Raw genomic sequence first — 16,290 nt, 5'->3', positions numbered from 1 at the left:
AACTGGAATAAAAATCAGGACACTCCTGAGGACTCTGACCTTAGTCCGAAAGTGATTCAGAGAGGCCAGGAAATGAAAGCAGGCAAGCACACATGGGAATTAGTTTGTTTTCTCTGGATGCCTGCCTGAAGTCAAGAACACCCGACTGACGGAACTTGCTGCAAAAGGCTCTACATAAAACATTTCAGTGGTCATACCTCCTTGGAAAGGAGCAGGTTAAATCAGCGGGGCCACGTGGCTGGAGGTTAGGAAAAAGACGTGCATGAGCAGCAGCCTCTCGTGACATGAGGTCAACACCCGTCCCAGGAGACAAGGCCACCTGCACTTGCTGGGTTAACGGTTGGACTCGACGAACTTATGGGTCTTTTCCAACCTGAATGATTGTATGACTTCTGCTTGTGATGGGATCTGACCCACGATGCATACACACAGGGCTTCCCACTTCTTACAGTACTGTATATACTAATAAACCAGTACCTTCCAATAAGCAATTCTTGCTTCTAATGACCTACCTGTCTTTTTACCCTGCTCTCATTAGTGACATCTGTTGCCAAAGTGGAAGCAACCACCTCCGAACACAACAGAGGAAGTGATTTATAGAACACCATTTTATGTTTCTATGCCCTCTCTCCCTATAATACATCTCTGCAGCTCATTCAAATTCCTGAAATATGTTTAGCACCTCACAGGTTTTCCTCCTTATCTTCTTTTTTGAAGTTTGTGTGAACAGTCCATGGAGTCTGCACCCAAGATTTATTGTCAACCCTGCCGATAACGACCATATGGGTAACATAAATGAGAATTACAAATTCTTCCATTTCTATGCAAATGTTAACATGATATGTTCCAATAACCTATGAGAAAGTTGTCAAATTACACAATGTAAAACATTCATTTTCCATAATATCTTGCATATAGGACAACAGACCATATACAGTGTAATAGAAAATAACACTACAAAATGTTTAAAACTATAGGATACTGGTAGGTTTACTCAAACTACTTTAAGTGACCATGCAAGAGAAACATCCCAGCTCTACCACTTTACAACAACGATTACACTAGCCCCAGAGAGACAGCTACATGAAAAAAGAGAATGAAGTTTACATGTCAGGAACATGGTGATGAAGTCTGCTTTGAAAGCAAATGTTGCTTTTTTAGAAGCTATAATGCACCACAAGCTCAAAAGAAATTCTTCACAATGGGGAAATGCTTATCAATAACAGACAATCACAGTATACAAACTGTGATAAAATGAGAAGTTGAACTATCTGGAGGTGCTTTAAAAGGAAAGTGAGCAATCTACACAAGAGTCAGCTTCAATAGTTTTGGTCCTTTACAAATTACACCTTCTTCACCTCCATAATGTAATATAACGTGCAGGCTCAGAATTTCAGGCATTCATCATGGAAAAGAAAACCCTCCATCCTACACTTCACAAAAATCAAGCCAAACGGACAGTACATTACATGGTCCTGATTGACGTAAACTGATTTTGAGTTATACTATCTTCACTAGATTATTACAATTATTATTGCACCTTCAACCAGAGCTACCAATATTTTTGTTTCACTCTCTAGGAAATACTGGCATGCTATAAAGAAAACCAGACAGAAGCCCAAAATGCATAGCTAATATTGAAGTGGTTAATCTTAATTTTAGTTCATCTTAATTACGACCATCTTTCACAATCACAACATTATGCAAGGAGGAAAAATAAAGCTCACATACCATCACAGTCTGGCTCTGCAGGCCCGCAGGCCACATCTGGTACACTCAAAACTTCAGCAGCTCTTTGGGTGATGTAATTATTAGCACAGGTGGGGAAGGCGTTGAGAATAGGTGCTGAGGCTTCTGGAGGAGTGGATTCAGTTGTTTATTTATGTCAGGTAGTGACTACAAACACTGCTTAACAGTTTTGTAGAGCCACATGTGCACACTGGCAACAGGTGCAAAGTAAAAGCTAAAATTTAATCACTATGGTAGCACACAAAAACATAAATCCCACAATATTTACGATTTGAGCGTTTCCAAAGGGAGATAACCTAGGTCATTCTTCTTCCTACAAATTCAGAGGCTCCAAGACTTTGGAAAGCAGTCACTGGAGCCATTAAAATGAAATCTTACACTTCATCTCACACCATCCTGGAAAAAACACATTAAAGTGGAATCCTAGATGGATGTATTCACCCTTCCCAGTTGTGAGTAATTATATTTCTGTTTGGAGAGGATACAGCAGCCTGCTGTAAACCATCCAATCTGCTGCTTTGTCCTCATTACTAACCTTTAAATAAATTGACTTTCACTTTAACACATAAGAAAACAGTGATTTCCAATGTTTCAGCAGGTCGAGAAGAGGAATACGCTTTGAAAAACATCCTGCCAAGCTGTTATTTCTTCCCCCTTTACACGCAATGACCAACCTCTACGTTCATGAAAGGATGTCGTGACCAGTTTCTATCAGTGACTTTCACACTGCCCTCATAACTAATTCTGTACATGCTTAACGTGCATCACCTCTACCCATGGCCACTCCACTCATCAACAGTCAAAGGCAGAAAAACCACTCCCACCCAAGCAAGCGAGGGGGACGACTCATTCTACAAATAGGCCACTGGGAATTTTTGCTTACTTCATCAGATCCACCGATTGTTCACTAATAATAAACAAGGATTAAGACTGTGAATAGGAATCTAACTCAATCATTCCTCCACAACGCTCTGGGTGACTTCTAACGAGATCCACAGTGCTCAGAGGTATATTTGCATGTGTAATGTAAAGTAGCATGTATATAAATATAGGAGTTTTGGATAAATAAAACTACACGCACAAATACACTTTTTAATTTGGTGCAACAGACCACATTCCTCAGCAAATAAACACAGCTCATTTCTAATGCTTTTACTGCAAGCCATATACCCCTCAAGGACTCTCTTTACTCCCAGGATTTATTCCTAAAACAACTCTCGTTATTAACAGGCATAGTTTATTAGTGTGCACCAGCAACAGGGTTTTTTGAAAGAGCTCTATTTGCTAAGGTCCCTTTGACCTCTGTGGTGATAAAACTCCGTAGGAAGCTATCAATCAATTATCTTTTCCTTAAATGAAGGCTCGCAAGGTGGTGTGCTATTGGTAGCAGCTTCTGCTGATTGAAACCTCTTAAATGCAAAAAGAACTATTACAAAAATCCTGCTTTTGAAACGTAAGTTTAAATGATGGATTTCTATTAGACGAGACAGTTTTGAATAACTGACACCAAAAAGAGAGGGTCATTCTCAGCACCAGAACACAAATATTTGAGCCATATCCAGCAGATTTCCATGGAACGGTTCTCTCTGCTGCTTCTAGGGCAGTCAGGTCTTTTTTTCACTCAGTAGTTGTTTCATTATATAGTCAAGATGAGTTCCAACAGAAATAGAAGTTCATTAGATATGACTTAGAGGCTGATTCAAGTGACCAGGTCCAGAGCAATATGGTTTGTAGTGCAAAAATAAAAGTCGTTCTAGAAGTGGCCAAAAGTGACAGGATATTACAAAAAGCTTTAGCCAAGAGTTTTCAGCAACCATCTGTAAAATGGAAGAGACTTTTCCAATGTGTTTGGCCTCAGGGGTAAATGACATACCTGTTCTACAGCCGCTTTCATATAAACAGCACCATACGCTCAGAAGCTCTATGACCTTAATCACCTTTTGTCCAAAGACAAGGTTACCTTTATTATTTAGAAGATCCATCAGTCATGCTACGAAGCATCCCTTTTAAACAAGACTATTACCTAAGATGGGCTGAGAGCTAACAGAACACAGCTCAACTCGCCCTGACAAGGCACAGTGTGGTATGCAACAGCTAGCCTTGAAGCAGCAAGTAGTCATCTTCTGGTTGCCATGTGTTAACCAAATGTCTCTTCTTAATTCCCAGTTATACTCACTGTCTTTTAGTTCCAGAAAGTCATAGATACTCATGGGATGACTATTACATGCTGGGTAACATTAAGATTTCTTTAGTACCAGAAAACCTGTCAAAAATTTAAGTAGCATTTTAAAGCCAGCGTCTAACAATTAGCAGCAAGAAAAATTGAGTCCTGCATGAATACAGAGAGAATCTTAGACTCCTAATTTCCTAAAGCTTCGTTCCTGGTTTTGCTGCTAAGTGATAGCTTTGGTGTGCATGTAGAATATGAAATATATAAATATATATATATAATATTTAAAAAACATGTGTAATATAAATATATATATATATATGAATTAACATGTTCTCTAAAGTAAGTGCAGCATAGAAGCCATTCAGCCTGAAATTCCACAGACATCTCAAATGAAATAAAAATTCCCATTTCCCCACTGCTTTTTCCCCCACTGTTTCCATGTTCTTACTCTGCCAAGCAGCATGTCTGACGAAAGGGCCTAATTCAAATACAGAAGAAGCAAGATGAAAATCAAGTGGAAGACAAATAGCTCATAATGCTGTGAAACCACGTAAGACTAGGCCTGGAAAGAAAGAGAAGCTGTGGCTAGGAGCGTGAGGATAAAGAGAGCAGGACTAGGAGCCAGGGTAAGTGAGCACAACAGGAACAAAGCAGAAAAGGAGAAGAGGTTAATCCTCAGGGCAGAAAAGAATGGGTGACATGTGAGGTACTGGCGTATCAACCATTGCTTGAGAGATGCTGCTTCAAATTGTTTCACTTGTATTATATTTACAAAAAGCTAAAGACAGATGCTGAAGATTTATTAATTACGCAGCAGAGACTACAAACTATGATTCAATCCTCTTCACGTGCATAAAGACATGAACTGTTTCCCTTATTTTAATACACTTGTTTCACTGCCACAAGACTTAAATGGAGTTACAGTAGTTTAAACCTGAGTCAATCCCTGGAAATAAAGGCATTACCCTGCTGTGAAACTACAGTGAGGACAGGATGATCAACCCCAGACCATTATATTCACTTCAGGCTGGAATGTCCTCTAAATCATTGTGTGCAGCTATCTTAGCACTCCAGCTCTAAAAATTCATTGTGAACATTTTCATTTCGTTCCTCTCTTCCGCAGTCTTAAGAAGATGACCATTTGTCATGCACTGGTCTAAAGCGTGAGTTTTCATCACCTAAAAACTAAGCAGCGTCTACTGTTACGCAAGCAAGTAGAGGAAAAGCATGTCATCTAGATTTAAGGTAATAAACCCACATGCCTTGGCATCACTCCCAAAAGCACTTAAGACGGGAAATGAAACTTTACTGCCCCAGTGTATTATTGTGGTGCCCAAGAGCACTACGATAGTTTGGGATGAGGCTCAGAATTTCCATTAGAGACCCAATTTGCAGGAAGTTTAACTTGGCCATGAACATTTGCTTCAGGCTAAAAACTATTTTATAAGCTCTCCCTGCAAGTGCCAATAATTTTAAAAGTTTGGTTGGATTTCACTCAAAGAATAGCTATAAATTTGTCATCTCATGTAGAAGACACGATGATGTCAGTGGCCCATAGACTCTCAACGGAGAGTCTTGCTAGACTTGGGATCCTGCCTCATTTTTCCTAGCCTGAGCTGCTTTATGTTAATTTATTGAAGTCCCACTCTTCAAACATTTAGCCACATGGCTCCATAATTCCCCAAATTGCCTCAGGTCATCAAGAAGCAGCAGATGCAGACACAATGGTATCACAAGTAACAGCTACTGTTCAGAGGCAACCAGTGAGTTACTGTGCTGCCCTACCATCATCCAGCTGCAAAACACAAGCCCAGACACAACACTGGACTCATTTTCTTTCCAAAACAGTACCTTCTATTAATGAAATGATGGATGAAAAAAAAAAAAACAAACCAAAAAAAAACCCAAAACCAACAACAAAACCAACAAAACCAAACCCAAAACAAAACCAAAAACACCCCACACAATCTACCAGGAACCTTTCCAGGCAAGATTTGGAGGAATAAACAGAAAACTTTGAGCAAATAAATATTTTTTCTGAAGCACCCAACATATCAATACACAGAAATAAAATCTGGAAAATGAAGTAAACAGAGTAGATTTTTTTTTTTGTCCAAGTTCAGAGGATTAAAAAAAAAAAAAACCCAAACAAAACCAAATCAAAACAAACTCCCCCAAAAATCCCACACAAGCAGAGAAGCATCTATTTTACAGCCCTAAAACTTGTCATCTACCTACCTTTCAATCCTCCATTCCTTTCAGGCAGACTCCCAAATCATTCTAACATGCAACACTTTCAGTGTTCACCTTCCCACATCTATACTACTAACCGCATTATCTGGCTGGCACTTGCTGTCTTTGGTGGGCCTCTGCGTTGTCCTAAGCATGGATTCCTCAGAATCTGCGGACTGAAAAGAAATTAATTGCTTTAGATTTAGTGTGCTGAGAAGCAAGCTACTGACCTGATCAACCTGAAAAGGGAAATGAGCAGAGAGTAGAACTGAGCACGGTATTCTCCTCCATCTACGTGCCCTCTTTACCTTGCCTCCCCCATGTAGGAGACCAACCAAGCAAAACTGACAGCTAAGCACTGTTCTGAGTAATACCAGGAAAGTACAGATCCTTAAGGCCAGCAGGCAGGTACCGACAGAAGTGCTTTCTCACATCTAACAAAACTAAACTATCCCCTAACAGAAGCAGCTCTGATGACCATTAGTCCTGAATTTCTACCATGAACCAGCACACAACAGAACAGAAAAGGAGAACAGGAAATATTTAGAGGAGGAAGAGAGAAGATAAAAAGAATAATAAATGAAAGGCAATGAAGAGATGGCTCTTAGGACAGTTTAGGACTTCCCACTGAGAAGGTCTGAAGTATGGGGAAACAGTGGATGTGTACCTTCTCAAAGATGCAACATGGTGTGCAGAGTCCACTGCAAATACAGCACCCCTGCAAGAATCTAGATTGGCTTCCCAACAGTTCTTTCAAGAAAAAAAAGAAAAAAAAAAAAAGGCATGAAGCAAATAGCTTCATCTAGAAAGTCACAAAAAAATAAAAAAAACAGATGTACAACTCCATCCTGTGTGTCTTGCTACAGAAGTAGTAAGCTCAAGAGAGAAATTAATGACTAGTTATAGCCCAAAGGAACTCTCTTCAGCCCCATCTTCCCCAAAAGCTGGCTATGGCTGCAACAACAGCATGCCATCACTGGGAAGACACAGGAGGATACAAGTACACAGTTCCAACAGTCGCTGCCTCCCCTCTCTGCCAAAAGAAATGTGATCAGAATTCAGACGTGCGGAGTTCAGAAAAGAAACTGCCTGTTAGATGTTCAGGAAGCACAGCTGAGTGAGTCTGATGGCTCAAGTCAAGGTATATCACGACAGAGACATGAAGTTACACACACAGCCTCAGTAACACTCTTACCAGATCAAATCCACACTGACACTTTCACTTCATGAGAGTAATTGCTGTTAAAGAAAGCATCTAGTTGTTAAATGAGCAGAAAATGAACACATGCCAGGTCATCATAATAAACATTTAGTCCCTACCACAGTATGCCAAAAGTTACTGTTCTCTGAAGTAAGATTTCAATTACCTTTTTCTCTGCTTTATCCTTCCCATGTTCTCTTAAGTGTTCCCCATCTTTTTCTCTGTCTCTGTGTCTATCCCTTTCCCGATCTTTTCCTCTATCTCTGTCTTTCTCTCGTTCTCTGTCCCTAGCCTTATCTTTGTCTCTTCCTTTCAGTCTGTCTTTTTCTCTGCCACCTTCATTTTTCTTCTCTCTTTCCTGCCCTTTATCACGCTTGAGATCATCTTCTTGTTCTATGTCTCCTTTTCCTTTGTTTTTTTCTGTTTCTCTTCCTTGTTTGGTTGTTCTGCTTCTGTTTCTTTCCCTTTCTTGTTTTTCTCCTTCCTTAAAGGAATCTCTTTCATGGTCTTTGTGTCTTTCTTCATTATCCTTCTGTTTATCACTTTCCTTTGCTCTTCCTTCACTCTCTTTCAAATCTCCTTTGTGTTTTCTGTCTCTGCTTGAGCTTCTGTCTTTAATATCAGTCTCTCCTCTACCCTAAAAAGAAAGTAAAAACTAAAAATTAATTCCAATACATGGCAACTCTTTCATGTCTTTCACAGACAAAAATGCAAGCTAAAAAACCCCCACCCAATAAACCCTAAAGAGAAATAGCCCCTCTACCCCACAAAGTTGCAAATGCCTACCTCTTTATGGCTTTTGTGTTCTTCTGTTTTGGATTCTCTGCTTTCTTTATCTCGAGATTTAGAGGACGGAGGTTTCCCTTTAGCGTCAGCTCTTTCCCCAGCTAAGATCCTTTTCACGGCAACATCACTGGACAGCTGCAAGGAATAAGTAAATTATTTTATTAAATACCTCCTTTCTTCCTAACTCTGTAATCAACATGACTTGGGAAGGTTTTGTTGGGGGTTTTTTTGTTTGTTTTGGTTTGTTTTTAATAAAACATTTCTGCTCTTTTGGAAACATTCTTTCATGTAGTAATGATGCTCTTTTATGTCAAACACCTCCTTGCAATTCTTGTAATAATTTGATGACACGTGCCAGAGCTATGTAACTATGTGGTGCTTTTTATGTACTACAGCACAATAGCAATTCTCATTGCAACCGCCTGAACATTTTTCAAAATGGTAAAGTAAATGACTCTCAAAACCTTGTATCGACCGCTAGATCGGTTAAACACTCTTAAAACCATATTATGTTGTATTTGCACCCACTTTTAGGCCACTCCACTTTCACCTAATACTTGCTCAATCAGCAACAGTCACTAAAGAAAACTACATTAAGAATGACTTCCAATAAGTTGCAGTTACAGTGTTTAAAAAGCTTCTGCATCTAGTTAATTTGTTAAGGTGACGAGCAATTCCTGATTAGATCATTCAGACAGCAAGTTAACATCATGTTTTCAGGTCCAAGTGGCAAAGAGTTTGACTACATTAACAAATAAAAAGGAAAAATAAAAAAATCATTTCATTGCCAGGGAACTCTCCTTCCTGAAACAGGAACAGCTTTTAGATCACTGAAACTGATATTGCCCTGGGGGTTAACTCCTGATTCTCTCCTGGTTTGTAAATGCAAAACTATGCATTTTTGTGGGTTTTCACATTTGGACACAAACTTCTGCACATTAGCCACATTTGCCTAAACTGTCTAACTCCCAGCAGCATGCTCAGCACTAGAAGCATCAAGCTAGAGACTGAAGGAAATCTTTTTCCACAATGCACATCAAGCATAATAAAAGGCAAGGGGCTAATTATCTTAGCTCAAATGGGTAGATTACATCCTCTGGATATTAAATCCTATCACAACATTCTACAAAGGTGTTCCGTCAAGCACATTTTCCTAACACGTGCAGTGTCTGTTTATCAATTCCCCCCTTCCTGACCTCAAGCAATTCATAAGGAAGCAGCTCATACCACTCTGCTAATTAAAACAAAATAACATAAATTTTAAATTAGTAGATTATCAAACATAATCCAAAATACACTTGCAGACAGACTGTAAACACTGTAGTATTTCACAGTTAAAATACATACAATTTCTTCACACTCATTAATTCAAGGGTTTTAGATAATACCTTTGTGTTTCAAAAATCTCAGTAACACCTATAAGCAAAGAATCCCCATGACTTTCAATTAAACAATTATTTTAGGAACGCAACAGCTATTTTAAGACCTACCCCTGCAGTTATTTTTAACAGGTTATCAAATTTCTCTTTTACTGCAGTTCCATACTCAAAAAAGGAAAAAAAAAGTATTCATTACAGAATTAGAAATGTGACTAAAATTTTAAAAGACAAAGTCAAAGGTGGCAGCATCTTGGCATATAATTAATGTGTTTGCATCCAAACGTTTTTGAAGTTCTGAAGCTTCGTATTCTTCTTCAAACCTAACAAATGTCATTAAATGACCAATGAATATGCAAAAAATAAAAACCAGTATAGATTAAAAGCATTAAAATATCCAGAACGTATTTGTGTGGGGGCCTGGCTCAAACTCTACTAAGGATCACACACTGTCCCCATGCTGTTGTTAATAATAATATCATTATAAAATGGTGACCCAACATTTATCTTGTGTAATTAAAGACAGAAGACGAGTTTCAATAAAGTCTGTTGCAAATAAGCTCTGATGTCATTATGTGTATAAAATAGATACTTGATGCCATACCTTATTTAGGCAACATTTCCCAATTGCTTGAAGAAATTCATTGGTTTTCTCAGGTTCGTGTCCGGCCACAACACGCGCTGGCTTTACTGACAGCGGCTCTCCTGTGACCATTACGACAGCATCAATCGCCTTCTGAAGGAAGCTGATTTTGGCATCTTTATCCTGGTAAAAGAGCGATTGAGAAACAATACTGAGACTCCAAAATAATGTGACACACCACCTCAAGAGCAGAAAAACTCCGATGGGAGGAACAGTTGCAGAAAGGATTCATACACCAAGAGCAGCCTGTGATTTGCAAGGTCAGGAAAGAGATTTATAGTTAGCCGATTTATAATTAGCTATTTATTTCTTATTAAGGAATGACAGCCTTGATAATGGATTAATATGGAACTGGAATGACCAAAGTGAAAAAGTGTAACTTTGCCTTTTTAATATGTTTATCACTTAGCTCCAGTGCATTTTAAGACTGCTATCAGACCCTTGGCACTCCATTTTCAAGCATTACATATTAAAGAAGATAAACGCTTTGTTTAAGAAATGATCACAAATATAACCAAAAGAATCACTGAAGATCTGTAACACCAGATACTGCTCAGAAAGACAGTTCTTGCCCTGAATATTTTTCAGCACAGATATCGCAGTTATGAAACTTAGAGGAGTCCAAATCGAGGGACTCACATACTTGTACACATACTTTACAAACCAGACTTAACAGTGAGTAAAGAAAACATACGGAAGGTGGTGGGAAAGGGATACAGGCACGTAGTTTTATCTCCACAATTACCAGATGTGCTTTAGTTTTATAATTATATTTTACAAACAACTTTCCCCAAGTGCCCTTCAGTAGAGATGATGGCTTTTGGTGATTATGCAAAATCGTAAAAAAAAACTAAAGACAAAATAAACCAACTCTCACCAAGTAAAATTTTAATCGGGGGTGTTCCTGACCCAGAAAATTAAATAATGGTGTGAAGTGTCTGCAGCTGCAGAACACTCAGGGGGAAGGGGGAGAGTTTTTATTAATAAAACATAATAAAATCCAAGGAATATTTACCAGCCCCAGCACAGAAGTCTACTCACTCATCCTTTACAGTCACGAGCAGAGAAAAAGAAAGTATCTTACTAACCTGTCAGAAAGTAAACCCACGTGTGAAGGATCCTGTAGGCACGCTTTAACAGGCATTGGTTCAAAAGAATATGAACTACAGCATTCAAACTGCTAGCTGAAAAGTGAACGACTGCCACTGCAGCTAATTCAGAAAAGGAGCAGTTCTAATTATCCAGTACAACACCTGATTTTGCACTGCACTTGCTGTCTGAGTATCTGGGATGCACAGATCCACAATGACCTGGATCTAATTTGACAGACATCGTGACACAGAGGAAAGCAACAGAAGCCAGCGTTTCCTCAGCTGAGCAAGGCCGACGCGCCTTACAGGTCATCCGGGAGCACGATCTATCCCTGTGACACTGGAGCTTAAACGAGCTGTTCAAGCGTCATCTCAAGTCCCAGAGCCACTCTCCATCAAGAGCTGGGTTCTGCTGCAAGCACGTCAATCATAGGTAAACATGCACAGGAATACAGTCTCCAGAGTCAGGATAATTCCTGTCTTTGACTCTTCCAAAAGGAAGAAAACAACCAACTGCCACATAACTGGGATTTTCTCTGTCTCCATTAAGATCAGGAGCAGTTCAACCTCACCAGCGCTCCCTGCATTCAAAAATAAAAAGGGAAAAGAAGGAAATACTGCAACATTCTACTGAAGAGTTGTCCATCCTTCCAAGGACATATGCAACCTATTCCTTTAGGGAAGGAGACAGGACACTATTCTAAACCAAACGAGTTTTCAAATAAAGATCCAAAAAATTTCTCCTACAACCTTGCAATTTTCAGCAGTCACATTATCAGTGTGTTCTGTCCATCTAAGAAATCCTCAAGAAGCCAATGAGAAATCTACAGCTCCTGCCTGCATCAGTAAATAAAGTTCTATCCAAATAGAAACAAACACCTGAAACAGCACTGAGAGCTTAAGAAAATATTTTTTAATTGGGTGGCTTTCTAAGAAAGGTATCTCTACTACTCCAAGTGGTAAGACTTCTTATATACATATAAACGGCCAGGCTGGATGAGGCTTTGAGCAACCTGGTCTAGTGGAAGGTGTCCCTGCCCATGGCAGGGGGGTTGGAACTAGATGGTCTTTAAGGTCCCTTCCAACCCTAACCATTCTGTGATTCTATGAAATATATAGACTTACGTTTGTATAAACATAAAGCTGATGTGGAAGATTAAAAGAGCAAGCCTGATACCTAATCTTTCCATTTTTCAGATCACAACATTTTACTAGCCCACACAAGACAAACCTTTCTAACAGGCACCCTGCAGTGTAGCTGTCCTCACGCTCTACACTTCCCTTACAACTCTCTTCCATTGATTGATTTGACTGTATATCCTTACAACAAACTAGAAGTCAGTGAGGTCCACCTGCATGCTCCACAGGGCACATTTGGCTCCTGGGATGCTTCCAGCCTGGCCCCCACCTCTTTCTACACCGGAGGAGGGGACCAGCTATCCATGCAGTATGCGTTACCCCAACACGGGAGACATAAAAGGCAGCACAAAAGAAACTGTGGGTGCTTTAGGATCCCACTGTTGTGTCCGGGTGGGAGAGGTGAGCTGAAACTAGAAACAAAGTGGCTGCACATACGCGTGCATGATGCTGTCTAGCACGTAAGGGGATGTCCAGCCCCAGCTGCCACAGAAGTCGGACCACGAGCTTTAGGCTGTGATAATTTCAGTCTATGCACCCCGTGATCTGCAACAACACAACAGAGCACCTTGCAAAGAACAACTGCCAATTTTTCCCAGCCCACTGCAAGCAGAACGTGGATTACAGCACTGGGACTATTTCACAGTGGGTACAAACCTTTTTTCCTGAAAGCATCCTGCCTGTTCCAAGTCTGTGCATCTGCTGCCAGATCATCCCACCAGATGAGAATCATTCCCTAGAGTTACATAAAGCAGATCACCCTTGCACAGAAATACATACAGCTATTCACAACAGGGACTCCAGCTGCTGCTCTCACACTCTAGCTCTCTGGGGGTAGTTTGGTCTCTGCATAAGGATTACTCTACTGATTTCCTGCAACTCCAACAGAAATCATAGTAAGGAAGCAGTCTGAAGAGCCAAGTCTTTCTCCTGACCAATGATTTGGCAAGAGGAACACAAGCTTGAGACGTTTTCCCCCACACTACAGCAAAAAGCCCAGAGAAGCTGTGGATGCGCCATCCCTGGCTGTCTTGGAGGCCAGGCCATGCCAGGCTGGATGAGGCTTTGAGCAACCTGGTCTAGTGGAAGGTATCCCTGCCCATGGCAGGGGGGTTGGAACTAGATGGGCTTTAAGGTCCCTTCCAACCCAAACCATCCTGTGATTCTATAATTTTTGATCTCTGCCTGAACTCTTGAAAACCATGATCTCATGGACTGTGACAGAAATGCTCAGAGAGGTACTCAAGATTGGTGCAACTTCACAGCTATCCCAGTATGTAGATACAAAGACCTACTCAGGAGTTGCTAAAAAATTTGCTTTTTTGATCCACAAATAAAATGCACGGTACTCTCCCTAGAAGAGGCAGCATGTGCTAAGCTGCTCTTCATTACAGAACCTACTGACAAGCTTCAACAGAGACAGAACCAACAAAGACAACAATCCATTGAACAAATAAGTTAGGGTTTAGTTAACCCGACAACAAGAAAAATCACAGAAATAAATGTATATATCAGAATGATAATTTTTTTTTTTTAATGCACAAAGAAGTGTATAAAACATCTGTGCAACTGACTGTATGGGTGACAAGCCAGGCTCATAGACCTCATAGAATCATGGAATGGTTTGGGTTGGAAGGGACCTTAAAAGACCATCTAGTTCCAATCCCCCTGCCATGGGCAGGGACACCTTGCACTAGACCAGGTTGCTCAAAGCCGCATCCAGCCTGGCCTTGAACACTTCCAGGGATGGGGCATCCACAGCTTCTCTGGGCAACCTGTTCCAGTGCCTCACCACCCTCTCCAGGAAGAACTTCTTCCTGATATCTAAACCTTCAATTTAAACCCGTTACCCCTTGTCCTGTCACTACAGGCTCTTGTAAAAAGTCCCCCAGCTTCCTTGTAGCCCCTTCAGGCACTGGAAGGGGCTATAAGGTCTCCCCGGAGCCTTCTCTTCTCCAGGCGGAACAAGCCAACTCTCTCAGCCTGTCCCCATAGCAGAGGGGCTCCAGCCCTCGGAGCATCTTCATGGACTCCTCTGGACTCGCTCCAACCGGGCGATATCCTTCTTACATTGAGGGTTCCACAGCTTGATGCAGTACTGCAGTAAAAAAGCGGAGTAGAGGGGCAGAATCACCTCCCTCGACCTGCTGGCCACACTTCTCTGGATACAGCCCAGGATATGGTTGGCTTTCTGGGCTGCCAGCGCACACTGCTGGCTCATGTCCAGCTTTTCGTCCCCCAGTACCTCCAGGCCCTTCTCCTCAGGGCTGCTTTCTATCCACTCTCCTCCCAGCCTGTACTTGTATTTCTAGTTGCTATGTTAAACAATCACCAATGGATGTAGCTGTCTAACTAGCAACATGCAAACACTGCATTACTCGCCATGAACAAGCAACTGAAGTTTCCAATCAAGTCGGTAGTCGGAGAAGTCAGCATCAGCTCAGCAAAGAGGCAGTCAGCAGAACAGCAGCAAACAGAAACTAAAGTCACCCTTGTACTTAAGAAAAGAATTTTTTAGTAATAACACTAAGCTCCTCTTTCAGTAATTAGCCATTTGTATATTGTAATAAACCTACTGTGGAATGCCTATACTAGATGAATGCCTTGGCAAGTCCTGGGATATTAAGCCTGAATATTTACTGTATACATGTACACAGTCTATGTGTACACACACATATAAAAGGCAATAGATATAAAACCATACATTCCACTGAAAGACCACAAGAGTCTTTAAAAAGCAGATTTCTAGTGTTTGTGATTTATTACCAATGTCTAACTACATCAAATCTATCTTACTACATAATGATTCTGTTCAACTGTAATACAGTGGTATCCTGAAAACCTAGATCTGGTTATACATTCATCCTCACTGTTTAGAAATCTGTACAGAAATAGTTCTTTACACACGACAGCTTGTTTGTGCCACATCCACAAATGCAATCTACAGGTGTTCACCCCATGCATTGCATAATATAACCAACAGGCAATACCTTTTACAATTTCTTCACAAAACTAAAGACAAGCCCTTGATGCTGAACACAGAAAAGACCAAAAGTACCTTGTGGCAAGTTTCAAATACTACTACTGTTACAGCTAAATAAATAAGGAAGTTTCATACTCACCTTAACGTTATCTGATTTCAATTCAAAGTCTGTATAAAGCCCTTTCATAAAACCTGTCACTCTAATTACCTTAAAAACAGAAGAAAAGGAGTAAGTTAAGAACACTTGAAACTCCTGTTCGATAAAGCTTGTGTGGCAGCATGAAATATGTTGGCCTTACTTGCTTTCAGAGATGACACCTTGTTTAGAACTATTTCTAGAGCAGGTTCAGAGGGCTGCTGTGCCTCTGAACACCCTCTGGCACAAGGAGGCTTAATCCTTGCTTAAGGCTCAGGCCTCCCTTCCTATTTAATTCCATCTTTAACCTTGATGGTTGGTGAAGCTGGGAGATTCACAATGCAAACACCAACATACGCACTGTAAACACAGCTCTGCATTATTCCCTCGACTTCTTTTAACGTAACTATATATAAAGAAGCAGCTCAAGGAATATAAAAATTACCTGTTTGATTGGTTTTTAAAATGGGATGTGGAAAAACAACGTACTAGCCGATTTCACGTCAGACCAAAAGCACAGCAGACTGAGGATGAGGGTCAGACCCCTCGTCTAGTGTTGACCACCACCAGCTACCCTAAAACCCGTGAGAGTTAACCCAAAACCCCCGAGATGCACTTGCTACTGAGAGCGTCACCCCTGCAGCAGCGCCCTACGGACCACCACCCAGCCCCGCGCAGGCCCCGGGAAGGTGACGGGGCCCCCGGTCCCGGTTTGGAAGGGCTCAGAGACCCTGGGTGTCCCCCTCCCCCAACCCCGGCCGCGCCTGGGGGACCCCCACTCCC

The 16,290-nt window shown here is 40.9% G+C and overlaps 1 protein-coding gene across 1 annotated transcript; it reads right to left on the bottom strand.

Annotated features, from left to right (window-relative positions):
* Positions 1-683: 683 nt before the first annotated feature.
* LOC104506792 (TRAF3-interacting protein 1-like) lies at positions 684-15,579 on the bottom strand (the record flags this gene model as incomplete). Its single annotated transcript, XM_010147868.1, has 6 exons — positions 684-854; positions 6,253-6,330; positions 7,522-7,992; positions 8,142-8,276; positions 10,122-10,283; positions 15,511-15,579. Coding segments are annotated over 6 exons (1,086 nt in total), but the record flags the coding sequence as incomplete, so codon positions are not given.
* Between the last annotated feature and the right edge of the window lie 711 nt (positions 15,580-16,290).

Source organism: Eurypyga helias, unplaced genomic scaffold (genome assembly GCF_000690775.1).
Source record: "Eurypyga helias isolate BGI_N326 unplaced genomic scaffold, ASM69077v1 scaffold37512, whole genome shotgun sequence".
NCBI classification, from domain to species: domain Eukaryota; kingdom Metazoa; phylum Chordata; class Aves; order Eurypygiformes; family Eurypygidae; genus Eurypyga; species Eurypyga helias.
The sequence above is the reverse complement of the archived record's forward strand: the minus strand, read 5'-3'. Positions and strand labels throughout refer to the sequence as shown.